A 27,945-nucleotide genomic window follows, 5' to 3' on the forward strand; every position below is an offset into this window, starting at 1 on the left:
AATGATCCAGAATGGGTTTGCTAAAAATAGATTGTCAGAGCCATTTTCTGATGCAGTTGGTAGACTAGTAGCAATATAATGTATTTGGACTTAAGCTTAGTTTTTAGTAAAGTCTGTTTTTAAATTTTTGGGTGTATGGTGAAGGAAAAAATGAGTTCACTGTAAGTTGTTTGTGTTAATCAACACATTTTTGATTTTGAATGACCCTACCCAAAGATTATTGATCTTGGAAGGTGGCTTTGTTCTTTGCTTTGTCTCATTGCACATCTGGAGAAGGCAAATTATTAAATTTATAGGGGACGATGAAGAAAGAAGGATAGGAAATGATAAATAATCCAAAATGACCTCTGAGTTTGTATTGTTGGACTAAATTTAAATGAATACTTTTTTTGAGATATATAAGGCTTGAAAAACAATAATATACATTAAGTTAGCATGGCTTTACAACATCACACATGAAAAAGACCTGGGGGTGTTTTTTGCCAGTAAATTTGATAGAAAACAAAAGTACAGTATGGCTGCCATCATTCCATTTTCTCACCCACCCTCCCTGCTTAAAAAAAAAAAAAAATCACAGTGGAAAAGGCTACAGCCACTCTACTGTACACCAAAGTATTATTGTCTTTAGTTCTGTGTATATTCAAAGGAAGGATGTGAAGAAGTTGAAAATCTTGTAAGCTTAAGGAACTGATTAGAGGTCTTGGGGGCAGCTCTGATTGATATTAAATATGTGAAGAGTCACCCTCTGGAAATGACACTAGACTTGGTTTGAGTCAGACTTGTTTGAGGTTGAAAGCATGAGCTCTGAAATTGAACTGCTTAGTTCACATCTCAGACCTGCCATTTAATTTGCTATCTGATTTTAGGCGAGTTCCTTAGCCTCTAAGCTTCTGTTTTTCTCAACTGGGGATGGTTTTGAGGATTACATGAAGATACATGTAAAGTGCTCAGAATTGTACCTGGCATGTATTAAATGCTCAAATCTTAGTGTTGTTGTTGTTATTGTTATTTGGCTCTAGCAGATAGAACTAGGCAGTGGTTCTCAACTAGAGGTGTGATTTTACCCCTCATTGGGCTTTGGCAATGTCTGAGGACATTTTTGGTTAATGGCCGGGAGGAGAGAGTACTACTAGTATCTAGTGGGTGGAGGCCAGAGGTGCTACTAAACATCCTACAGTGCACAGGACAGCTTCCCATAACAAATAATTAACTGGTCCAAAACCCTGAACTGGGGTCAGATGACAAGGTTTAATTAAGCTTCAATGTTAAGAAAAATTGTCTTAAGAGTCAGAGCTTTCCAAAGATTGAACAGAACTGTTAAAAAGAAAAAAACCAAGTTACCCTTACCAGTCATTAACAGCAATAGGTCTGCCAATTCATGGGGACTTGATAGATGAGATTCAGAAATTGGATAGGTGTTTGGATTACATGTTCTAAAAGGGTTTTCCTAAACTTAGATTCTGTGTTTCTGTGAGTATTTCTCGGGATATTTAGGTATACTGAATGACCAGTATCAAAGGGTTTCTGATGCAAATTCTTTCATTCTTTAATTTTATCAATCTAATTTAGTTTAGCAGAGTAGTTTAGATTTTTAATTTTAATTGTTTTATTGCTTAAAACTTTAGTATGAGAATAGAGGAGGGAATTTAATGGAATAAGTCAGTTTGTGTTTTCAAAAGGCCATTTGGAAATACAAGTGACTGTTGGATTGCTATTTTTCTCTAGAAACAGGTTTTGTGAAACTAATTCGTTAAAATACTGACAAATGATATATATTTCTAAAATTAGATCTTGTATTTGTACCTCATATCTTTTTTCCACTGGTTGATTTTTCCCCCTTTAGTAATAAGTAGGATAGATGCTCTAAGAGGTTTTTAAAAGTAATTACAGTTTTTTGAAGCACCTTTAAATGTACGTGATTATGTATGCATTATAATATTATTCTCAGTCGTGAACAGCAACTTGCACAAAATACTGAGTAAATATTTGTTGAATAAATGACTAATTAGTAGATACAAAATATATCTGACCATTAATTTAGATCTGTGCAGTTATTAGTAGTGGTTAGCTATATATATATATATATTAAAGATTTGTTCATTATTTTAGAGAGAGAGCATGCATGTGGGCGGTAGGGAGGGAGAGAGAGAATCCCAAGCATATTCTGTGCTGAGTGCAGAGCCTGACGTGGGGCTTGATCCCACGACCACGAAATCATGACCTGAGCCTGAATCAAGAGTCCCGACGCTCAACCGACTGAGCCACCCAGGCACCCCTGGTGGTTAGCTATATTTTAAAACTACTTTATAATTTTCTATGGTAGGGAGTTGCTTGAGACTGTTAAGTATATAGTGATTTCCAATTCCCAAATTTTTATCTCTAACCTGGACCTTTCCCCTGAACTTTAGACTTGTGTGTCTGACTATTTGATATCTTCATTTGGATGTTGAATAAACCTCTCATTCTTTACAATATCTAAGATATACCTACACTTTCCAAACCCAATCTTCCCACTCTCATTCTCACGCAGTAAATGAACTTCCATTCTTTTAGTTGCTCAGACCAAAATAATAGTCATCCTTGACTCCTCTCTCTCACCTCCTACATTTAATCTCTGAAATTTCAGAGTCTTGTTCTTCAAAATGTATAGTCCACTCTTTGCCATGTGCACTGCTACAACTCTCGTCCAAGTCACTTTTAGCTCTCACCTGAACTATTTGCAGTAGCCTCTGAATTGGTCATTTGATTCTACATTTGCATCCTTTCTTCCATTGTCCACTTGATCTAACATAAGTTAGATTATGTAACTTAAATTTCACTGGTACCCATATCTCAGATCAAAAGCAAAAACCATTTATTTAGGTTTTTAAAAAAGATTTTATTTATTTATTTGAGAGAGCGAGTGTGCACATGAGTGAGGGGGAGGGGCAGAGGGAGAGGGACAGGCAGACTCCACACTGAGCACAGAGCTTGATGTGGGGCTGGATCCCATGACCTGAGATCACAACCTAAGAGACTAAGTTGGATGCTTAACTGATTGCACCACTCAGGCGCCCCTGAGCTGATCTTTTAACTTTGTCTTGCTTTCTGTGCTTCAGCTATCTTGGCCTTCTTGAATGCCATAAAAAAGCCAAAGATTACTCTTGCCACAGGGTCTTTGTACCCTCATATATTCTCATAGTTCTGTTTCTCTCTTCCTTAGATCTTTGCTCAGACATCTTCTCCTCAGACAGTGCCCCTTGACCACTCTATGTAAGATAGAACCTCATACCTCAAAATGAGTATCTCTTCTCTTCACCCTGCTTCGTTTTTCCTCATAGCACCTATCACCATATAATATTTAATGTATTTATTTGTATATATTCTGTTTTTCTTTCCTTGATTGTATTAATTTTGAGGGCACAGGCTTTCTTGGTTATATCCATCAGGACTAGAATAGTAAATCGCATATGATTTGTATTCAGTGAATATTTGGTAGATTGCGTGTTAAAACAAATTTTTAAGATAAAGGATAGGAGGGTAAGAGTACTTTCAGTTATTATAGGATTTAGTTGTCATTGTATGTTGTAAGCACCTGATACCTATTGATGAATTATAACTATGCTATTTTTTAGAACTGAAAAAGTTAGCAGTATAACATTTAGATATTATAACTTCAATTCAGAGACTCCTCAGTTTGGAGAGGTGCTTGCCTAGCAACATCTTCCTTTATTAAAAAAGTTCAAAAACTAGAAGCAAAGTAATAGACATTTTGAAAGTTAAAGAAATCTTCAGCTCCTTTGCTGTTTACATGAAATTAGTTTTTATCAGTTGGGAAAACTTTACCCTGGTAGTAAAACATTCAAGCTTTGCCCTTAAGGGGTACTTTTCTGTCAGAATTTTTAGTATCTAGGTCTTCATTTGACTTCACAGAAAAGATGCTCTTCGAGTGGTCATGCAACAGTATATGAAACTTTCTTTTTATTCAAGTATGATCTAATGGTTGAACGATTCTATATATTTCTCATTGCTCATCAAGATACTTTCCTTTATCTATTTCTCCCATTCCCCCTAGCCATCTCCCCTTTGGCAACCACCAGTTTTGTTCTCTGTATTTAAGAGTGGGGTTTTGGGCGCCTGGGTGGCTCAGATGGTTAAGCGTCTGCCTTCGGCTCAGGTCATGATCCCAGGGTCCTGGGATCGAGCCCCACATCGGGCTCCTGGCTCAGCGAGGAGCCTGCTTCTCCCTCTCCCTCTGCCTCTCTCCCTGCTCATGCTTTCTCTCTCTCTCTCTCTCTACCTCTGTGTCTCAAATGAATAAATAAAATCTTTAAAAAAAAAAATTAAAAAAGTGGGGTTTTTTGGGTCTCTCTCTCTCTTTTTTTTTTTGTCTTGTTTCTAAATTCCACAGGAGTGAAATCATATGGTATTTGTCTTTCTCTGAATAATTTCACTTAGCATTATACCCTCTAGGTTCATCCATGTTGTTGCAAATGGCAAGATTTCATTCTTTTTTATGGCCGAGTAATACTCCATTGTTTATATGTATGTATGCTATATATATATATACCACATCGTTATTCATTCACCTATCAGTGGACACTTGGGTTGCTTCCATATCTTGGCTATTGTAAATAATACTGCGATAAACATAGTGGTGCATGTATCTTTTTGAATTAGTGTTTTTATTTTCTTTGGGTAAATACCCAGCAGTGGAATTACTGGATCATAGGGTAATTCTATTTTTAATTTTTTGAGGAACCTTCATACTGTTTTCCACAGTGGCTGCATCAATTTACATTCCCGCCAACAGTGTAAAGAGTTCTTTTTTCTATGGAACTTTCTTGCTGCTGCCACTGCTTCTGCCTTACTTCAGTTGCTGACTTATCTGGCAATGGAATTTTTAAGGAGAAGAGAAAGATGTTAGGATTTAGGACTAGTATTAAGACTATTCTTGGGCTATATTTCTTGCTATACTTGTCTTTAGTGGGGAAATCTGGGATTTAAGTGTCATTTAAAATATTTCTATGGAAAAAACAGATCAAACCACATACTTCAGTTGACTTTTGAGAGCATAGTTCAGTCCTCAGTTGACAGCTGCCCTTTTCGGTAATTAGCCTTTGTTCCTTGGGGAACTGATCATGTATTAAGCAGAACAAAAAGCTTATAGAAAGGCTAATTGACAAAAAAGGGAAAAGATAAGAGAAATTTGTATTAAATCTGTTGAAAATAGATTTAGAAGTTTGATAGCATTTCTTATATCGTCACAGTTAACTGACACTTAACATTTAAGAATGGGAAAAATTTTCTGTAAAGGGTTGAATAGTAAATATTTTTGGCTCTGTGGACTCTAGTCTTTGTTGCAACCACTCAGTTTTGCCATTATAGAGTGAAAACAGCCATTAACAATGTATAAATGAATGGGCATAGTTATGTTTTAATAAAGCTTTATTTACAAAATCAAGTAATGGGTTGCATTTGGTCCATGAACCATGGTTTTACATCTCTTAACACCTTAAAAATGCTTAAAAAAAGCATATGCAAATTCAGTGCTTAACAATATATTAATATGAAATCATTTAAAAGTCTTAGTTAAAAAAGCTAAAACATAGATGTGATACTTGTTATACTAATAAAAACAGCTTAATTCTCCCCAAAATGAAAATAGAAATTTAAAATATTGCTTTTTTAAGGACAGACTAATGGATAGGAACATCTAACACAAAATTTACAAGGATGCTCATCTCATTTTAAAGAAAAAGTAGGTCTTGGGGCACCTGGGTGGCTCAGTTGGTTAAGTGTCTGCCTTTGGCTCAGGTCATGATCCCAGGGTCCTGGGATCAAGCCCCGCGTCAGTCTCCCTGCTCAGGAGTCTGCCTCTCCCTCTCCTTCTGTGAGCTCTCTTGCTTTTGTTCTCTCTTAAATAAATAATAAAATCTTTAAAAAAGTAGGTCTTAAAACCTTGATTAAATGTTTAAAATAATTTGTAAATCATAAATCCATATCTCCATATCTCTCTGTACACACACACACACACAGAGTAGTGTTTGACAAGGAATAAACAACCGATGAAGGGGAACATGCTTACATGCTTAGATATTATATATACCCTGTAACTTCAGCTAAATTCAACAAATATTAATAAGATACACCAGGTTATGATGCTGGTTGCTGGAAGTGTTTAAAGATAAGTAATATAATTCCTCAAACTAGGAAAGTGCTACCATATAAGGTTGTACCATGTGTATTCTACGTAAGGGTGCCATATATAAGTGCATATGATTCACTTTGTAGATATTTTACTTTTGTGTATTTGTTACAACTAGTGTCTGTTTGATAGCAGCAGTGCTTATTAATATCAGTTACTTCTGGAAATTTTTCATGTGTAATTTCTTTCCATTTTCTCTGTTCTCTCTGAACATACATTATTTGAATGTTGACCTCATTCATTATTTTTCTAATTTTCTCATCCTTTCTCTATTTTCTTTGTCTTTCTTTTATTCCCAACTTTATCTTTCAGCCCTTCTAGTAACCGTTAAAAGCTTCTGCTATTGTGTTTTGAATTTCTAAGAACTCTCATTCTCTTTTTTTAAAACAGTATCCCTCTCCTTGTGTTATGGAAGTAATACCTTTTCAAATCACTAGGTTTATTAATTATAGTTTTGCTTTTTTTGTCTCTACATTGTCTATTGCCTTTTTTTTTTTTTTAAGATTTTATTTATTTGACAGAGAGAGAGCACAAGTAGGCAGAGCGGCAGGCAGAGGCAGAGGGAGAGGCAGACTCCCCGCTGAGCGGGGAGCCTGACGCAGGACTCGATCCCAGGACCCTGGGATCATGACCTGCGCCGAAGGCAGACGCTTAACGGCTGAGCCACCCACGCGCCCTGTCTATTGCCTTTTCTATGTTTATTAAACTTCTTATTGTGAAATAGTTTTAGATTTACAAGAAATTGCAAAAATTGTGAGTTCGTGGGTACTGTCACCCAGCTTCCCTTAATAATAACATCTCACTTAAGTGTAGTACATTAGCAAACAAGGAGATTGACATCGGTACAATATATAATACTATAAACTATAGACATCAGTTTTTATATGAACTTTTTTTTCTGGCATATATTCTGTGATATTTTATCAAATTGTTTTATAGATTTGTGTAACTACCTCTACAATCAGGATACATAACTGTTGGCATCACCACAAGCAAACTCCCTCATCCTGTCTCTTTAGAATCACACCCTTTCCCCCCACTTTTAACCTCTGGCAACCCCTGATTTGTTCTCCATCACTATATTTTTGTCATTTTGAGAATATTATATAAATGTAATCAGATAGTGTGTAAATGTTTGGGTTTGGGTTTTTCGTTTCATATAATGCCCTTGTATCCATTCACATTGTTGTACATATCAGTAGTTCTTATTTCTGAGTACTACTCCATTCTACGGATGTACCACAGTTTATTTATCCTTTCAGAGAATGGCGTGGTTTTTGTTACATATTTTGCAGTACTGTTGGACTTTTAAAATTCTATACATATTACTTTACTATTCCCTCCCATCCCCCATAGGAGTTTTTTGTTTCACTGAACAAAATGAAGGAGACCCTTAAATTTCTCTTCAGTCCTTAGGAAACTGCCTGCCATTGGAATCTGTTGCCGTAATTGGAAATTTTATTTTTTTAATTTTTAAATTTATTTTTATTTTTTAAAGATTTTATTTATTTGACAGAGACACAGCGAGAGAGGGAACACAAGCACGGGGAGTGGGAGAAGGAGAAGCAGGCTTCCCGCGGAGGAGGGAGCCCAACATGGGGCTTGATCCCAGGACCCTGGGATCAAGACCTGAGCCGAAAGCAGACGCTTAACGACTGAGCCACCCAGGGGCCCCCATAATTGGAAATTTTAAACAAATTAGGTGGCAAGGTCATAAGCAGAAATTCATACAAAATGAATATTCTGAAGTTTGATGTAAATAGATATTTGCTTCTGAGAGTGAACATTTTAGTAAGATTTAAGTTTTTTTGGTCAATCAACTGCCTGTTGATCTCATGCTTCAAAGCATGATTTTGAAGTTAAGTGAAAAGTTGGTATAAGATAAATCAGAAGCCTTATTAGCTTATGAAGTTCCAAGATTTAAAAATGGAAATGTTTTCTTTTGGTAGGATTTGTGTTTAAGGTTGGTTTATTTAGATAACTAGAGGTGCTATGAGTGGTATTTCTTATTGATGAAAATTGTGATTTTAGAGGAGTCATGATTAAGGATTCTGATTTGGGTTTCTGTAGTAACTATTGGGTAATATTGATCTGTGAGTTGTCAAGTGGTGATCAATTGGAGATGGTAGTTGTTTTTAATCTTATTGTAAAAAGGCTTTTGGTTTCATGAGAACATGAACCATGTTATAAGAGGGAATGCAAAAATCTATGTTGGTTAGTGAAGGAGAATTTAGGATTTATTAGGAGAAGAAGGGCATGACTTTTATTAAGTGTAATTGAAATGACTGACTAGAAACTTCCTGGGAGGATAGCCTTAAGCAAGCCATGTTTTAGCCAAGAGGCCAGTTCTGGTGTAGAGTTTGATAAGTTTTGATAAAGGTATGCACTCAATGAAACTTCACTGCAATCAGGAGATGAACATACCCATCACACTCAAAAGTTTCCTTGAAGTCCTTTTTTTTTTTTTTTAATATTGAAGTATAATTAACATATAATGTTATGTTAGTTTCAGGTGTAAACATATTGATTCAACAATTCTATACATTACTCAGTGCTCACCAGGAAAAGTGTAGTCATCAGACAAACATTATTACTACAATATTATTGACTATATTCCTTATAATGTACTTTCCATCTCTAGGGCTTATTTTATAATTAGAAGTTTGTACCTCTTAATCCCCAATATCTATTTCACTCCTCCCCCCTACAACATTCCCTCTGGCAACCACCATTTCTCGGTATTTCAGAATCTGTTTTTTGTTTGTTTTAAAGATTTTATTTATTTATTTGACAGAGAGAGACAGCGAGAGAGGGAACACAAGCAGGGGGAGTGGGAGAGGGAGAAGCAGGCTCCCTGCTGAGCAAAGAGCCTGACATGGGGCTCGATCCCAGGACCTGGGGATCATGAGCTGAGCTGAGCTGAAGGCAGACGCTTAACGACTGAGCCACGCAGTTGCCCTTGTTTTTTTTTTTTCCTTGTTCATTTGTTTTTTAGATTCTGCATATAAGTGGAATCATATGGTATTTGTCTTTTTCTTTCTGACTTATTTCACTTAGCATTATACCCCCAGGTTCATTCATGCTGTTGCAAATGGCAAGATTTCATTCTTTCCTATAGCTATATTCAATTATAGTATGTATACTACATTTTTTTTATCCATTCATCTATCAGTGGATACGTGGGGTGCTTCCATATCTTGGCTGTTGTAAATAATGCTGCAATAAACATAAGCATGCATATATCTTTTTGAATTAGTGTTTTTGTTTTCTTTGGGTAAATATGAGTAGTGAGATTACTGGATCATATGGTCTTTGTATTTTTAATTTTTTGAGTAACTTTCACCACTGTTTTCCACAATGGTTGCACCAAATTACATTCCCATCAACTGTGTGGGAGGGTTCCTTTTTCTCTACATTTTCACCAACACTTGTTATTTCTTTTTGATTTTAGCAATTCTGACTGGTGTAAGGTGATATCTCATCATGGTTTTGATTTGCATTTCCCTGACGATTAGTGATTTGAGTATCTTTTCATGTGTCTGTTGACCATCTGTAGTCTTCTTTGGAAAAATGTTCAGATCTTCTGCCTATTTTTTAATCTGATTATTTAGGGCTTTTTGGTATTCAGTTGTCTTCATATATTTTGGATATTAATGCCTTATCAGATATAGCATTTGCAGGTATTTTCTCCCATTCAGTAGGTTGCCTTTTGTTTTATCCATGGTTGCCTTTGCTGTACAAAAGCTTTTTATTTTGATGTAGTTTCAGTAGTTTAATTCTGCTTTTTTTCCCCTTGCCTGAGGAGACATATCCATAAATCTGTTGCTAATAAGGTCAATGTCTAAGAGATATGTTTTCTTTTAGGAGTTCTAATCCATCTCACTTTAGGTCTTTAATCCATGTTGAGTTTATTTTTGTGTATCGTGTAAGAAAATGGTTCAGTTTTATTCTTCTGCATGTAGCTGTCCAGTTTTCCCGGCACCATTTATCGAAGAGACTGTCTTTTCCCCTTGTATATTCTTTGTTATAGATTAATTGACTATATAAGCATGAATTTATTTCTGAACTCTCACTTCTGTTCCATTGGTCTTTATGTCAGTACCGTATAGTTTTGATCACTATAAGGCTTTGTAGTATATCTTGAAATCTGGGATTGTGATACCTCCAGCTTTGTTACTCTTTTTCAAATTGCTTTGGCTACTCAGGGTCTTTTGTGGTTCCATACCAATTTTAGTATTATTTGTTCTGGTTCTATGAAAAATGGTGTTGGTATTTTGAAAGAGATTACATTGAATTTGTAGATTGTTTTTGATAGTATGGACATTTTAACGATATTAATTCTTCCAATCCATGAGGATGGAATATCTTTCCATTTGTTTGTGTTGCTTTCAGTTTCTCCCATCAGTGTTTTATAGTTCTCGGAGTACAGGTCTTTCACCTCCTTGGTTAAGTTTATTCCTAGGTATTTTATTCTTTTTGGTGCAATTGTAAATGGGATTGTTTTCTTCATTTCTCTTTTTGCTACTTTGTTATTAGTTTATAGAAATGGAACAGATTTCTGTATATTGATTTGTGTCCTGCAGCTTTACTGAATTCATTTTTCAGTTCTAATAGTTTCTTGGTGGCGTCTTTAGGGTTTGTTATATATAGTATCATGTCATCTACAAATAATGAATTATACTTCTTCTTTACCAATTTGAATGCCTTTTATATCTTTTTCTTGTCTGACTGTTGCAGCTAGGATTTCCAGTACTGTGTTGAATGTAAGTGGTGAGAATGGATATCCTTGTTCCTGATCTTAGAGGACAGGCTCTCGGTTTTTTAATCATTGAATATGATGTTAGCTGTAGGTTTTTCAGATACGGCTTTTATTATGTTGAGGTTTGTTCCCTCTAAACCTGCTTTGTTGAGAATTTGTATCCTGAATGGATGTTGTATTTTGTCAAATGCTTTTTCTGAGATGATCTTATGGTTTTTATCCTTTCTTTTTTTTAATGTAATGTATCACATTGATTTGCGAATATTGAACCACCCTTCCATCCCTGGAATAAACTTTACTTGATTGTGCTGAGTTACCTTTTAATGTTTTGTTGAATTCAGTTTGTTAATATTTTGTTGAAGATTTTTGCACCTATGTTTATCAGAGATCTTGGCCTGTAGTTTTCTTTTTCTGCAGTGTTTTTGCCTGGTTTTGGTCTTGTGGAATGAATTTGGCAGGTGTTTTTTTCTCTTCTGTTTTTTGGAATAGCTTGAGAAAAATAGGTATTAGCTCTTGATGTTTGGTAGAATTCACCTTGGAAGCCATCTCGTCATAGACTGTTGTTTTTTGGGAGTTTTTTGATTACTGATTCAATTTCATTACTAGTAATTGATCTGCTTAAGTTTTCGCTAAGCTTTTGGAAGATAGTATGTTTCTAGGAATTTATCCATTTCTCTTAGGTTGTCCAATTTGTTGGCGTACGGTTTTTCATAATATTCTTTTATAATTCTTTGTATTTCTGTGGTGTTGGTTGTTATTTTTCCTTCATTTCTGATTTTATTTCAGCCTTTCTCCTTTTTTCTTGATGATTCTGGCTAAGAGCTTATTATCAGTGTTTATCTTTTTAAGGATCGGCTCCTGGTTTCGTTGATCTTCCCTATTGTTTTTTAATCCTCTATTTATTTCTGTTCTAATCTTTATTATTTCCTTCCTTCTGCTAGCTTGGGACTTTGGTGGTTCTTTTTCTAGCTCTTTAGGTGTAAGGTTTAGTTGTTTATTTGAGATTTTTCTTGTTTCTTGAAGTAGGCCTGTGTTGCTATAAACTTCTCCCTTAGAACTGCTTTTCCTGTATCCCCAAAATTGTGGGCCCCACTGTGTTTTCATTTTCATTTGTCTCCATGTATTTTTTTATTTCTTCTTTGTTTTCTTGGTTGACCCATTCATCTTTTAGTAGTATGTTGTTTAGCTTCCATGTATTTGTGTTCCTTCCAGATTCATTCTTGTGATTGATTTCTAGTTTTATACCATTGTGGTTGGAAAAGATGCTTGATATGATTTCAGTCTTCTTAAATTTATTGTGACTTGTTTTGTGGACTAACATGATCTGTCTTACAGAATGTTCCATGTGTACTTGAAAAGAATGTGTATGTTGCTGTTTCTGAATGGAATGTTCTGTATATATCTGTTATGTCCATCTGGTCTAATATGTCATTCAGTCACTGTTTCCTTATTGATTTTCTGTCTGGATGATCTATTATTGATGTAAGTGGGGTGTTAAAGTTCCCTACTATTATTGTATTACTTTCAGTTTCTCCCTCTATATCTGTTAATAATTGCTTTATGCATTTAGGTGATCCTATGTTGGGTGCATAGATATTTACAATTGTTATACCCTCCTGTTGTATTGATCTCTTTATTATTTTGTAGTGCCCTTCTTTTTCTCTTGCTACAGTGTGTTTATTTTTTACTTTATTATTATTTTTTTGCTACAGTCTGTTTTAAAGTCTCTCTTGTTTGGTATAAGTATTACCACCCTGGCTTTTTTTTTTTTTTCTACTTCCATTTGCACGGTATATGTTTTTCCAGCCCTTCACTTTTGATCTGTACATGTGTTTAGGTTTGAAGTGAGTCTCTTGTAGGCCGCATATAATGGGTCTTGTTTTTTTATCTATTCAGTCGTTGGATTGGAACTGTTAGTCCATTTATATTTAATAATTATTGATAGGTATGTACTTATTACCATTTTGTTCATTGTTTTCTGGTTGTTTTTGTAGTTCTTCTCTGTTCCTTTCTTCTTCTCTTGTTCTCTTCCTTCATGATTTGGTGGTTTTCTTTAGTGTTATGCTTAGATTCCTTTCTCTTTATTTTTTGTGCATCTATTATAGTTTTTTGGCTTATGGTTACCATTAGGTTCATATTATAACGTGTATAGCAGTTTATATTAAGTTGATGGTCACTTAAGTTCGAACACATTCTAAAAGCACTAAATTTTTATTCCTCTCTCCACATTTTAGGTATGTGATGTCATATTTACATCTTTTTATTTTGTGTATTCCTTGACTGATATTTGTGGATATAATTGATTTTACTACTTCTGTGTTTCAACCTCCATACTGCTTTTATAAGTGATTAATCCACCACCTTAATTGTATGTTTGCTTTTACCTATGAAATTTTTCTCCTTTCATAATTTTCTTCTAGTTGTGGCCTTTTCAAAGAATTCTCCTTGGAGTCCTTTGTAACTCTTTCCTTCTGCCTCTCTCAACCTCCATATTCCATGCCCATACAAGCACCAGTATATTTTCTGACACTGTACATTAGTTTTTGTGTTTCCTAGAACTTGATATTACTGTGTTCTTTTTTGGGTGGTATAGGGATCTAGCTTCTTTCACTCAGCATAATTTTGAACTTGATGTATGTTGTAATTTGTATTAATAGTTCGTTTCTCTTTTTTTGTTGAGTAGTATTCCACTGTATGTATACACCACAAATTGTTTATCAGATTACCTGTTCATAGACATTTAGGTTGTTTCTAGTTTGGAGCTGTTACAAATAAAGCAACCAACAATGTTTGTATGCTTTTATAGACATATGCTTTTATTTCTTTTGGGTAAATAGATAACAAGAAATGGCTGGATCATATGAGTAGTATATATTTAACTTCCTAAGAAACTTTCAAACTGTTTTCCAAAACAGTTTTTAAAGTGGTGGTACCATTTTACATTACCATCAGGAGTATGTGACAGTTTCATTTCATACACATATTCATCAATACTTGATACGACCATTCTTTTTATTTAGCCATTCAGATAGATGTGAAATGGTGTTACATTGTGGTTTTGATTTGCATTTCCTTAATGAGTGATGATGTTCAGCATCTTTTCATGTACTTTTTTTTTTTATCTTTATATCTCAAATTTTTTGCACATTGAGAGTTCTTTATATTCTAGATACATGTCCTTTATCAGATATGTGATTTAATTCTCCTAACAGTGTCTTTTGAAGAGCAGAAGTTTTTAATTTTTTAAAAAGATTTTATTTATTTATTTATTTATTTATTTGACAGAGAGAGCGCACACGTGCGTGAACACAAGCAGGGGGAGTGGCAGGGAGAGGGAGAAGCAGACTCCCTGCTGAGCAGGGAGCCCAGAGTGTGGGACTCCATCCCAGGACCTGGGATCATGATGTGAGCCGAAGGCAGATGCTAACTAACTGTGCCACCCAGGTGCCCCGAAGAAAAGTTTTTAATTTTGATGTTCATCAAACATCAGTTTATTTTTTTTATTTATTTACTTATTTACTTAGTTTTAGAGAGGAGAGGGAGGGAGGGAGGGAGGGAGACTTAAGCAGGCTCCACACCCAGCATGGAGCTCAAGATGGGGCTCAGTCTCACAACCCTGAGATCATGACCTGAGCCAAAATCAAGTTGGATGCTTTACCAACTGAGCCACCCAGGTACCCCTCGTCAATTTATTTTTTAATGAATTCTGCTTTTTTTCTCCTCAAACTTTTATAATTTTAGGTTTTAGATTTAGGATTGTGATCCATTTTTACTTCACTTTTGTATATGACACAAACTCACCTCCCCTCACCTGCAACTCCCCCCTCCCCAGGTGCTGGAGGTAAAGTATACATTGTATATTCATTTGTTTCAGAACTATTTGATGAAAAGACTCTTGAATTGACTTTGAATCCTCGTTGAAAACGAGTTGTCTGTACGTATGTGTGTGGGCCCTTTTCTGATTCATTGATCTAGTTGTCTGTTATTATTATGTCAGTAGCACACTGTGTTCATTCCTCTATCTTTAAGCCTTGAAATTAGGTTGTGTTAGTGTTCCATATCTGTTCTTTTTAAAGTTATTAGGCTGTTCTAGGTCCTTTGCACTTCTGTATGAATTTTAGAATCAGTTTGTTACTTTTGACCAAGAAACCTGCTAAGTTTTTTGGAATTATATTGTGGTTTTTTTTTTTTTTAAGATTTTATTTATTTATGAGAGAGAGACAGTGCGAGCATGGGCAGGGGGAGGGGCAGAAGGACAAGCTGACTCTGCACTGATCATAGAGCCCCAGGTGGGGCTGACCCCAGAACCCCGAGATCATGACCTGAGCTGAAGTCAGACACTCAACTGACTGAGCCACCCAGGAGCCCCTGGAGTTACATTGTATCTATAGATCAACTTGGGGAGAATTGCTGTTTTAATAATGAATCATTTGACTTGTGAACATGGCAAAATTTTCCATTTATATAGGTTTTTTTAAATTACTCTCAGCAATATTTTGTTTTTAGCATGCAGATCTTCCACATCTTTTGTCAGATTTATGCTTACATATTTCAGTTTTTTGATGCTATTGTAAATGGTGTTCTTTTAAAATTTTAATTTCTAGTTTTTGTTGTTGCTAGTATAGTTGACCCTTAAACAACATGGGTCTGAACTGCACAGGACTTACTTATATGTGGATTTTTTTTTTCCCAATAAATATACATATAGTAGTGTAAGTATATTTTCTGTGACTTATGATTTTCATAACATTTTCTTTTCTCTAGCTTACTTTATTGTCAGAATACAGTATATAATACATATAACATGAAATGTGTATTAACTGTTTATAGGGGTAAGGCTTCTGGTGAACAGGTTATTATAGTTAAGTTTTGGGGGAGTCAAAAGTTATGTGCAGATTTTTGACTGTGCAGGGGTTGGTTCCTCAACTCCTGCGTTGTTCAAGAATCAACTGTATGAAAATACAGTTGACTTTGAATATTGATTGATCTTGTATTCTCTAACCTTGTTAAAGTCATGAGTTCTTTTTTTTTTTTTTTTTTTAAAGATTTTATTTATTTATTTGACAGAGAGAGCGAGAGAGCACAAGCAGGGAGAACAGTAGAGGGAGAGGGAGAAGCAGGCTCCCCGCCAAGCAGGGAGCCCGATGCGGGGCTCGATCCCAGGACCCTGAGATCATGACCTGAGCCGAAGGCAGACGCTTAACCATCTGAGCCACCCAGGCGCCCCTAAAGTCATGAGTTCTAGTACCTTTTTGTACTGGAGTCTACAATTAGTGATTGTATTGTCTTCAGATAAGGATGGTTTTACTTCTTTTCAAATCTGGATGCCTTCTAGATCTTTTTCTTGACATACTGTTCTGGCTAGAATCTTTAGTACATTGGTGAGTAAAAGTGGTGAGTGGACATCCTTGTACTGTTCTTGATCTTAGGTGGAGAGTGTTTGGTCTTTAACCACTAAGTATGATGCTGGCTGTAGGTTTTCCATAGATATCTTTTATCCAGTTAGTGAAATTCCATTGTATTCCTACTGTGCTAAGGTTTTTTTTGTTTTGTTTTGTTTTTAAATCAGGAATGGATTTTGTATTTTGCCAAATGTATTTCGTATGTATATTGAGATAGGTTTTTTTCATTAATTTGTTAATATGGTGAATTATATTGATTAAAAGTTTTTTTATTGAAGTATAATTGACATGTGGTAATTGATTTTTGAGTATTCAACCAGTCTCGCATTTTTAGGATAAATCTCATTAGATCATGATGTATTGACATTTTTATCTACTGCTCTATTTGATTAAAATTTTATTTAAAATACGCATATTCTGAGGGATGTCTGTATTTATCTTATATTGGTTTTGGTACTTGAGTAATGCTGGCCTCATAGAATGAGTTAGGAAATATGTTGTCTTCAATTTTCTGAAGGAGTTTATGTAGAATTGATATTATATCCCTCTTAAGTGCTTGGTGGAGTTCATCAGTGAAGCTGTCCGGGCCTGGAGTTTTCTTAGAGGGAAAGTTCTTAACTACAAATTCAATTTCTTTAATAGAAATAGAGCTATTCAGGGGCACCTGGGTGGCTTAGTTGGTTAAGCATCTGACTTCAGCTCAGGTCATGATCTCACGGTCCTGAGATGGAACCCTAGGTTGGACTCCAAGCTCAGCAGGGAGTCTGCTTGTTCTCTTTCTCTCAAATAAATAAAATCTTAAAAAAATAAAACTATTAACCTTATCTGTTTCTTCTTGAGTGAGTTTTGGTAGCTTGGAATTTGTCCAGTTTTTCTAAGTTGATGAACTTATTTGCATGAGATTGTTTATAATACTCTTCTATTACTCTTTTAATTGTAGTGATGTCAGTTTTCTCATTTCTAATATTGGAATTTGTATCTTCTCAATTTTTTTTCCCCAGTCTGGCTAAAGGTTTATAAATATAATTGGTTTTTTCAAAGAAACTAGGTTTTTTTTTTTTTAAAGATTTTGTTTATTTATTTGACAGAGAGAGACACAGCGAGAGAGAGAACACAAGCAGGGGGAGTGGGAGAGGGAGAAGCAGGCTTCCCGCAGAGCAGGGAGCCCGATGCGGGGCTCGATCCCAGGACCCTGGGATCATGACCTGAGCCGAAGGCAGACGCTTAACGACTGAGCCACCCAGGCGCCACCTCAAAGAAACTAGGTTTTGTTTTCATTGATTTTTTTCCCCTATTTTTTCTGTTTTCTATTATTTATTTTTATTTTTATTATTTTTTTAAAGATTTTATTTATTTGACAGAGAGAGAGACAGCGAGAGAGGGAACACACAAGCAGGCGAAGTGGGAGAAGGAGAAGCAGGTTTCTCGCAGAGCAGGGAGCCTGATGTGGGGCTCAATCCCAGGACCCCGGGATCATGACCTGAGCTGAAGGCAGACGCTTAATGACTGAGCCACCCAGGCGCCCCTGTTTTCTGTTATTTTGATTTCCACTCTGATCTTTGTTACTAATTTTTCCACTTTGGGTTTAATTTAGTCTTTGCTTAGTTTCTTAAGGTGGAAACTGAAGTTATTCTTTAGAACTTTCTTTTTTTCTAACATAGGCATTTTAATGCTATAATTTGCTCCCTAACTACTGCTATAATGTCATGCCATTCTACACATTTTGATTATGTTGGGTTTTTTTACTTGAAAATTTTCCATTTTCCCTTTTGCTTTTTTCTTTGCTCCATGAGTTATTTAAAAGGTGTTATTTAGGATGCCTGGGTGGCTCAGTGGGTTAAGCGACTGCCTTCGGCTTAGGTCATGATCCTGGAGTCCCAGGATCGAGTCCCACATCAGGCTCCCTGCTCGGCGGGGAGTCTGCTCCCTCTGACCCTCCCCTCTCTCATGCTCTCTCTCTCTCTCATTCTCTCTCTCTCTCTCTCAAATAAAATCTTTAAAAAAAAAAAGTGTTATTTAATTTCCAAATATTTGGGAAATTTCCATATATCTTTTTGTTACTGAATCTTAATCTAATTCCATTGTAATCAGATCTTATATGTTTGAATTCTTTTGAATTTATGGAGACTTTTTTTTTTTTTTTAAAGATTTTATTTATTCATTTGAGACACAGAGAGAGAGAAAGAGAGCATGAGCAGGGGGAGAGGCAGAAGCAGGCTCCCTGCTGAGCCAAGAGCCTGATGTGGGACTCGATCCCAGGACCCTGGGATCATGATCTGAGCTGAAGGCAGATGCTTAACTATCTGAGCCACCCAGGCGTCCCTGGAGACTTGTTTTGTTGCTAAGAATATCATCTGTCTTGGTAAATGTTTTGTGTGGATGTGAAATAAATGAGTTTTTTGCTCTTACTGGGTTAAATGTTCTGTAAATGTCAGTTAGGTCAAGGCAGTTGATAGTGTTCAAATTTTATTCATCTTTCCTGATTTTCTGTCTATTTGCTCTATTAAGTATTACAAGGAGGTATTAAAATCTCTGAGTATAGTTATGGAGTTCTTGTAATTTTACCAGTTTTGCTTCATGTTTCTTGAAGCTCTGTTATGAAGCAGAAGAACTTTGGGACCTGCTTTTAATGAATATATCCCTTTTTGTGAATGCCTTGGTAATATTCTTTGCTCTGTGGTCTACTTTGTCTGATACTAATATTGCTACTTTTGCTTTCTCTTGACTAGTGTTAGGATAGTTGATCTTTCATTATCCTTTTATATTGAATCTCTTTGAACCTTTATATTTGAAGTGTGTTTCACATAGGCAATGGTATATAGTTAGGTCTGACTTTTATCTCTAGTCTGATAATCTCTACCTTTTATGGGTTAGGCCACTTATATTTAATGTGATTATAGATAATGGTTAAGGTTAAGTCTATCATCTTGCTGTTTATTTTCTGTTTGTCCCATTTGTTATTTTCTCATCCTCTCCCTTTTTCATTTGCCCTCTTGGATTAATTGTATCTTTTTTAAAAATGATTTCATTTTCTTTTCTTTGTTGGCTTATTTAATTGTTGGCTTTGTTTCCTTACTTTAGTGGTTGTTTTAGGGCTTGTAATACACATCTTTAATTTATCAGTCTACCTTCAAGTGATATTACTTGACACAAGAAATGGTTTAAGAGCCACAATAGTGTACTTTTATGTCTCTCGTCCCAAACTATGCTATTGTAGTTATATGTATATGTTATAAGCCCCATACTGTATTGTTATAATTATTGTTTAAATCTTTTAAAGGGATTTAAAATTTTTTTTTTTTTTTAAGACTTTATTTATTTGCGAGAGAGACAAGGAGAGACAGAGAGCACGAGAGGGGGGAGGGTCAGAGGGAGAAGCAGACACCCCGCCGAGCAGGGAGCCCGATGTGGGACTCGATCCCGGGACTCCAGGATCATGACCTGAGCCGAAGGCAGTCGCTTAACCAACTGAGCCACCCAGGCGCCCTAAATCTTTTAAAGGGATTTAAACAATAAAAAAAAACAAACATGTAGTTACTATTTCCAGTGTTCTTCATCCCTTTGTGTAGATTCATATTTTCATCTGGCATTACTTTTTCTTCTGACTAAAGGGCTTCTTATAACTCTTCTTATAATGCCAGTCTGCTCATGATGAATTCATTCATCCATCTTTTTGTATGTGTGTCTGACACTGCATTTCCCTCTTTATATTTGGAGGGTTTCTACTAGATAAAACAAACATAGGTTCACAGGGTTTTTTGTTTTGTGTTTTATTTTTTCTTAAAATGTGGGATTTGTTGTGTGTGTTACATGTAGTTTACATTTCAAGACATGATTTAAATATTTTTTTCTTTTTTCTACCTTTCTTCCTTTATGGACTCCATTATACTTATATTAGGGCATTTGAAATTGACCTGCAGGTCACTCATGCTCCATTTATTTTATTTTTTATAAGGAATACTATATTTATTTTGGATATTTCCTCTGGCTGTGTCTTCAAATTCACAAATTTTTTTTTTTTTTAAGATTTTATTTATTTATTTGACAGAGAAAGAGAGAGAGCGAGAGCAGGAACACAAGCAGGGGGAGTGGGAGAGGGAGAAGCAGGCTTCCCGCCGAGGAGGGAGCCTGATGTGAGACTCTATCCCAGGACCCTGGCATCATGACCTCAGCCAAAGGCAGATGCTTAACGACTGAACTACCCAGGCGCCCTCACAAATCTTTTCTTCTATAATGTGTAATCTTCCATTAATTCCATTCAGTCTATTTTTCATCTCAGATACCATTTTTATCTCTGAAAGTTTGATCTGCATCTTTTTTATCTTCTATATTTCTACATAACCTTTTGGAGGAATATGATTATAATGACTGTTTTAATGTCTTTGTTTCCAATCCTGAGACATGTCAGTTCCACGTTGATTTTGATTGAGTTTTTTCTCTTACAGCTTATGTTTTCCTACTTATTTGCATGCTTGGTAATCTTTTGTTGGATGCCATACATTGTGAGTTTTGCCTTGTTTGGATGCTGGATATTTTTGTTTTTCTATAAATATTCTTGAGCTTTGTTTTAGGATTCAGTTTAGTTACTTGGAAACAGTTTGATTCTTTTCAGGTCTTGCTGTTAAGATTTGTTAGATGTGACTAGCACGGTGCCCAGTCTAGGTTTAATTCCCATTTCAGAACCAAGACCCTTTAGATTCTTTCTCCAATGCCCTATGAATTATGAGGTTTTCCAGTCTGCCCGGGAGAAGTAGGTCCTATATGAGTCCTGGTCACTGCATCTTCTAGTCCTTTGAGTTGGTTCTTTCCCCAGCCTTATGTAGTTTCCTCAGATGTATTTGCTGATTAATACTCAGGTCAGTATTCCAAGAAGACTCTGCAGATCTCTGAAGTTTTCTCTGTGCTGCTCTCCCTTCTCTGGTACTCTTCCCTGAGAACTCTAGGCACCTACTATTCCCAAGCTCTCCAGCTCTGTTTGCTTACCTGAATCTACCAGGTTCTGCCTGGGTTTCACCTCCCTGTTTACTCTGGAAACTCTATTAAGATAGTAATCTGGGGGGGAAAAACAGTAATTTGGAGCAGTTGTTGGGCTTATCTCATTTGTTTTTCATCTTTCAGGGATCACTTTCTTTGCTGATGTACTGTCTTGCAAACCATTGTTTTATATATTTTGTCCATTTTGGGTTTTTTGTTTTTGTTTTTTTTTCAGTTAGGAAAGTCAATTCAGTCCTTGTTATTCTGTCTTGACTAGAAGTAGATGTTGGGGCTGATGTAATCTTCCATCTCCTTACCTGTCTTCAGTTCATGGATCTCTCTCTCTCTCTCTTTTTTTTTTTTTTAAAGATTTTATTTATTTGATAGAGACACAGCGAGAGAGGGAACACAAGCAGGGGGAGTGGGAGAGGGGGAAGCAGGCTTCCGGCGGAGCAGGGAGCCCGATGCGGGGCTCGATCCCAGGACTCTGGGATCATGACCTGAGCCGAAGGCAGATGCTTAACGACTGAGCCACCCAGGTGCCCCTCTCTCTCTCTTTTAAATGCAACATGAGGGGCGCCTGGGTGGCTCAATCGTTAAGCTGCGCTTTGGCTCAGGTCATGATCCCAGGGTCCTGGGATCGAGCCCTGCATTGGGCTCCCAGCTCAGCTGAAAGCCTGCTTCTCCCTCTTCCTCTCCCCCTGCTTGTGTTTCTTCTCTCGGGTTGTCTCTCTCTGTCAAATAAATAAAATCTTAAAAAAAAATAAATGCAACTCATGCAGACTTATCCCCTCTGAACTTGCTTCTCCTCATTTTCTTTTACACATATTAATTATTTTTGCTCTTAGAGTGCTTTTCTGATCTAAAATTATTTAATTAAATAGAGTAGGACATAATTAGTCTTCCATGACATCTGATTTTGAAGGTCTGATTCAGAGTACATTCCATTTGGGAATGAAAAGAAAGAATGGAAGTATGACACCTTTTGCATTTATTTAAAATCTAAACAGTTTAGAGATGAAGCCATAATTTTAGCGAATGAATGCTTAGTAGCATTTAATGTTTCAGTTTTAGAGGTGTCTGGTAGAAACGCTTTTTAAATTAATCAGTCAGTCTCCTTGGCCCTTACTCAAACTGAACATTTGCCTGCATTTGCCTTAGTTGTAGTTATGTTTATACCTTGTCCATTAGATTAACAGTTAGATTCCTACTTAAGCACATTTAAAACTTAATAGCTAGAATAATTTGAGGAGTTATTTTTTTTTATAGGCCTTTTTCTATTTGTGTAGATTGTTTTCTTTTTCCTACTTTAAGACACAAACCAGAAATTCCATTGTTTCTGCTCTGAGGTTTTTAACATAAATGCAGTAGGATCTTTTCTATAAGAAGGAAAAAATTTTGTTCCAAGGATGCAATCCTCTTCTGATCTTTTTCACTAGAAAGAAGGTGGGAGTAGAACTTTTTTTTTTTTTTTCTTGTAGGTTTATGAAAGACAACTGATAAAGGTTAACAGGTTGCCTTTATTTCCCTAGAAGTAACTTTTAGGGTAAATACAAAGTTAGCCTTATCTTTTATCTTTGTAGTCTGTTATAATTTTCATAATGAAAGAAAGATTTAAGATTTGAGATTGAGATTTAAGATTTAAGACTGATTTTCATAATGAAAGAAAACACTAAAATAACAAAGAATTGTAGATAATAAGCCAACAGAGGAGATGTCCCAGAAGCACAATGGGATTTAAAATTGAATCAAGAAGATTTAAATTTTAACTAGTGTGGTTTCAGTGATGGAGTGCAGACTAATATTATGGAGGGGGCACTGGAATGAATCAAAAGGCTTGGGTTACAGTATTGTTAGCATATCCACTAAATACTCTGTGACTCTGAGCAGTCTTGTAATTGAACTTTAATATCTTCATCTGTCATAACTAAATAAACTAGTATTTAATGGGTGATTCTGTTGTGCTAGGTACATTGTTGGTTAGCGTACTTATATTTCTTTGTTTAATCCTCATATTAACCTTACAAAGTAAATAGAACTATATTTTACAGATGAGGAGCTGAGTTTCCAAAATATTAAGTAATACTCAACATGTTGAGCAACTAAGTATTAAAGTACAATTTGTATTGTACTTCTGTATTTCTCTAAAGCCGTGAACTTTCTTCTGTTTCTACTTATAAAAAACACTAGTATTTTTAAGCCATGCACCATGGTATATGATAAGATGGTAAATTTCCAGGCGTATTAGTTCTGGCTCTCTCATTTTTGTTCCTGTCAGTTTTCCTATCTGCAGTGTATTTTGATTATTAAAATCTTATTTGGTTGCCAGCACCTGGTTCACCAGTGATAAACTCAAGTCTACAGTGATGTCTTCTTCCTCTGAGATATTAAAGCATTTATTATCTCTCACTTATTAGTTATATATTTGAAATATATTTAGCAGTTTTATATTTGAAATTTGGGATAACTCTTGAATTGTTTAAATTTCTACATGTTTATGTATTACTGATAGACATCTGTTACTGATACTGATACACATAAGTTCCTTGAGGGAGCTTTTCTACAGCATTGTACACATAGTACATATAACTTTATAAATAATTGTGTGACTTAATTCTATCAACTAGATTAGTTAATCATCATTCTCAGTTATTTACTTCTCACAAGCAAATTTACATAAGATGTTTTAAAATTTTAAATTCTGTAACTTTACACAGCACAATTAAGCTTTTTAAAAAAGAGAAATGCTTTCAAAAAAAATTTTTTTTTCAAAAATTTTGAAAGGAGTTCAATCAAAATCAAGATGAGTTGATTAAAGTAAGCATGTAGGCTTATTTTATTTGGCAAGGAGACCAGTTACTTTGCCCCATAGCTCATTTTTTAAGAGTTCTGGAAGCTGGTGTTCTCTCCGCCCCACCTACCCCCCATCAAAGAGAGCAAAATATTTGAGCAATATTTAGGAGATCTGGGTGGTCTCTAGTACTACTACTATTACTACTAACTCAGAAGTTAATTAATATTTCTGGGCTTTAGTTTTCTCATTCTTAAAAAAACTGAGTTGGGTTATGTGATCTTTAAAGATACTGTGTTCCAGCATGTATAAAACCTGTAAGTTTAAGGTAATTACATTTCAGAATTGTAAGGTAGCATTTGATTCTTAAACTTCAAAATAGTAGTAGTTTTATGTTAATTGCTTTTTTTCTTTAAAAGTATTTGTGATCTCATGTTCCACTATTACGGTTAATTTTCTTTTCTGACTTACCAGTACTCCCTCACGTGTTGCTAAAGCAGTTGACCACACCAAAATGAGTCTACATGGTGCTAGCGGGGGACATGAACGATCAAGAGATAGACGAAGATCAAGTGACAGATCACGAGATTCATCTCATGAAAGAACAGAATCTCAACTCACTCCTTGCATTAGAAATGTTACTTCTCCAACACGACAGCACCATGTTGGTATGTAAAATCAACTAATCTTCCTGATCGTTTTTAAAAGCGTGCAGTTACCTTTTTAAAACAGTAATGACAGTGAATTGTGCCTAGTACTTCAGAGTAAAATGAACTTTAGTTCTATTCAGTTGCTTCTATTTTAGCTTAGCTTCATTCTTGCTATAAAAAATCAACTTATTAAATGAAACTTAAAAGTGAATTTTTTTTGACTCTAGGACAGTTTCATAAAAGAAGTCATGTGACAAGCCTTTAAAACTGTGATATGAGATTTTTAAATCTTCTTTTATTTTTTAATTTTTAAAAATACTTGAGAGAGAGCGAGAGCGCATGCACGAGTGGCAAGTGGAGTGGCAAGTGTCGGGGGCCGGGGAGGAGGGAGAGGCAGAGGGAGAGGGAGAAGCAGGCTCCCCGCTGAGCAGAGGCCCAATCCAGGGCTCCATCCTAGGAGCCAGGGATCATGACCTGAGCTGACGGCAGACACTTAAACGACTGAGCCACCCAGGTGCCCCTAAATCTTTCAAATTGATTTTTATCTTATGTGATACATAAGCAGTGGTTTATTTTTTAAAATTTGTAGTAAACTATTGATAGGAATTCTTGGTTAATCATGGTAGAAAAGGAAGTGAAAGCTAGAATAACCATGTAGTAATTTATTTTGAGTTTTGACAATATTTTAAATTTAATTTAAAAAATAGATGAAAAGGAAGGTGTGAAGTGTTTTGTTTTCTTGGCAAGTAGGTTAGGTCTTTTTCTTCCTTCCTACTCATTTGTATAAATGAACATTATTATATTTCAGATAAATGAATTGTGTGACTAAGAGGTACATTAGCAATGTGAGCTTGCTGATTTTCATTTTCCCTTGGAGAAGGCGCAAATTTAATACCTTGATTTACCATTTGACGTTGTTTTTGATTGTTATAAATCAAAATCATTTATCTTAGGGCTTAATTATACAGAGAGGTTGTCAGGATCTAAGTAGGTCCTCAAAGTCAAACTAGTACTGATAAGCCAAAAATCCATGCAAGTATAAATAGGAGTTGACAGTTTGTTAATATGCTAAGTTCAGTGTCTGGGAAGAGAATAGGAAGATATAATAAATGATTTTATTAATTCAGCAAATTTTGCTTTTGGGATGCTACCAGCATTCTGGAAACGGGCAGTAAAAAGGAGGTGTCAGAATATCTCTGGAGATATAGCAAACCTAATTATATAATCAGTAAAGCTGTACAGAGTGTTCTGAGTAGCCTGAGTCATGAAGGAATTTGGCAGAAGCTGATGAATCTGATGAGATGGAGGTACATTTTTAGGTCACCTTTAAAGTGTAGTTATCTAGCCTCTAAAGGGAACTTATCACAGAATCTTAGTTTTAATTTTCCCTTTATAGAATATTGGAACAGCCAAAGAAAATCTTTTTTTTTTTTTAAGATTTTATTTATTTATTTGACAGAGAGAGACACAGCGAGAGAGGGAACACAAGCAGGGGGAGTGGGAGAGGGAGAAGCAGGCTTCCGGCGGAGCAGGGAGCCCGATGCAGGGCTCAATCCCAGGACTCTGGGATCATGACCTGAGACAAAGGCAGATGCTTAGCGACAGAGCCACCCAGGCACCCCAAAGAAAATCTTCTGAATTTTAACAGTATTTCCTACCTAATTAAAATTATGGATAGTAATTATATGATCCTCTAGAGTTTGTGGCAGTGCTTTTATTCCAACAAAAGTGAGATTGAAAAAAAACCCCAATGTATCATCAGCTATTGAAGCCATTTTATTTGGTAAACATTAAAAGTCATTTGAAAGAATAAATACTCTTTTGTGTTCTTAGTGACCTTTTTTCCTTCCTTTGGGACCTTGTGTAAGATAAATTACTAGTTTGGGGATGGCCTAATTAACATAGTGAGAGTCCAGAGTTTGTACTTTGTGTTCTCAGAGTACTACTAATACTTTCAGTGTTTAGGACAGTTAAAGTTGCTATTTTTATTAATCTTTTACTTACTTCAAGTGCTTATTTAACTTGTAAGACTATTCTGTTCCTTGGGGTTCATATATTTTTAAATAGCATAATAGCATAAAATTTACCTTAATTTTGATCTTAGTCTGGGTGAGCATTAGTCAGCTGTACATCTTTTTAAAAATCTAGAAAAATTAATTTAGAAAACATTTTGATGTTTTAGGTTTTATTCCTGGGAAATAATATTTATGGTGTTCTGTGAAAATGTTACTTGAAATCAAAAAGCAGAAATGCTTTGTTTGATTTTGATTTGATTTTTTTTTTAAAGAGAGAGAGCACGTGCATGCGCATTCACAAGCGGGGTGGTGGGGGGAAGGGCAGAGGGAGAGGGAGAGGCAGCCTCTGCTGAGCAGAGAGCCCAACGTGGGGCTTGATCCCAAGACCCTGAGATCATGACCTGAGCCGAAGGCAGACACCAGCTGAGCTGCCCAGGCACCCAGAAATGCTGTGATTTAAAACAACTTTTCTACATCAGAATTTTTAAAAGATATATGTGGATCTTGAATTTTTTAAAGGACGATTTGCATAATTTTAACATCTTTATTTCAGAACGAGAAAAAGATCACAGTTCCTCTCGTCCAAGCAGTCCTCGTCCTCAAAAGGCATCTCCAAATGGTTCCAGTAGCAGTGCTGGGAACAGCAGCAGAAACAGTAGTCAGTCAAGTTCAGATGGTAGCTGCAAGACATCTGGGGAGATGGTGTTTGTATATGAAAATGCAAAAGAAGGAGCTCGGAATGTAAGAACGTCGGAACGAGTAACACTAATAGTGGATAACACTAGATTTGTTGTAGACCCATCCATTTTTACTGCACAGCCAAATACAATGTTGGGCAGGTTTGTATTATTGCAGTTCTTTGTATTACTATAAAGCACTTTCACATTATTTTACTTAAGCTTTACAGTAAATTGTCTGTTGGAATGTAGTATTCCTGTTTTACAGATGAACTGAGCTTTGGAGGTTAAATGTAACTTGCTCAAGTTAATACAGCCAGAAAATGGTAGAGCCAGATCTTGAACTTGGTTTTATTTCTAACAATCTTTGCTGTATTAGCAGGAAAAACAAACATACTAGTTAATGAAGACAGGGTCCTAAACGATCTCCACAGGTTGAAACCTTAAATTGTATCTAACAAGGTGAATTTAACAGTTAAATGCTTTTTTC

General features: G+C 35.7%; 1 protein-coding gene across 2 annotated transcripts in view; it reads left to right on the plus strand.

The window, feature by feature from the left end:
* The window catches only part of BTBD10 (BTB domain containing 10), a 54,159-nt gene that overhangs the window by 7,232 nt on the left and 18,982 nt on the right, over positions 1-27,945 (plus strand). For both annotated transcript variants that reach the window (XM_044919302.1, XM_021685784.2), the window contains exons 2-3: positions 24,588-24,781; positions 27,332-27,617. In XM_044919302.1, the coding sequence (XP_044775237.1) occupies positions 24,588-24,781; positions 27,332-27,617 (480 nt within the window). The remainder of the gene's footprint in view (positions 1-24,587; positions 24,782-27,331; positions 27,618-27,945) is intronic.

Source organism: Neomonachus schauinslandi, chromosome 11 (assembly GCF_002201575.2).
Source record: "Neomonachus schauinslandi chromosome 11, ASM220157v2, whole genome shotgun sequence".
Lineage (NCBI taxonomy): Eukaryota > Metazoa > Chordata > Mammalia > Carnivora > Phocidae > Neomonachus > Neomonachus schauinslandi.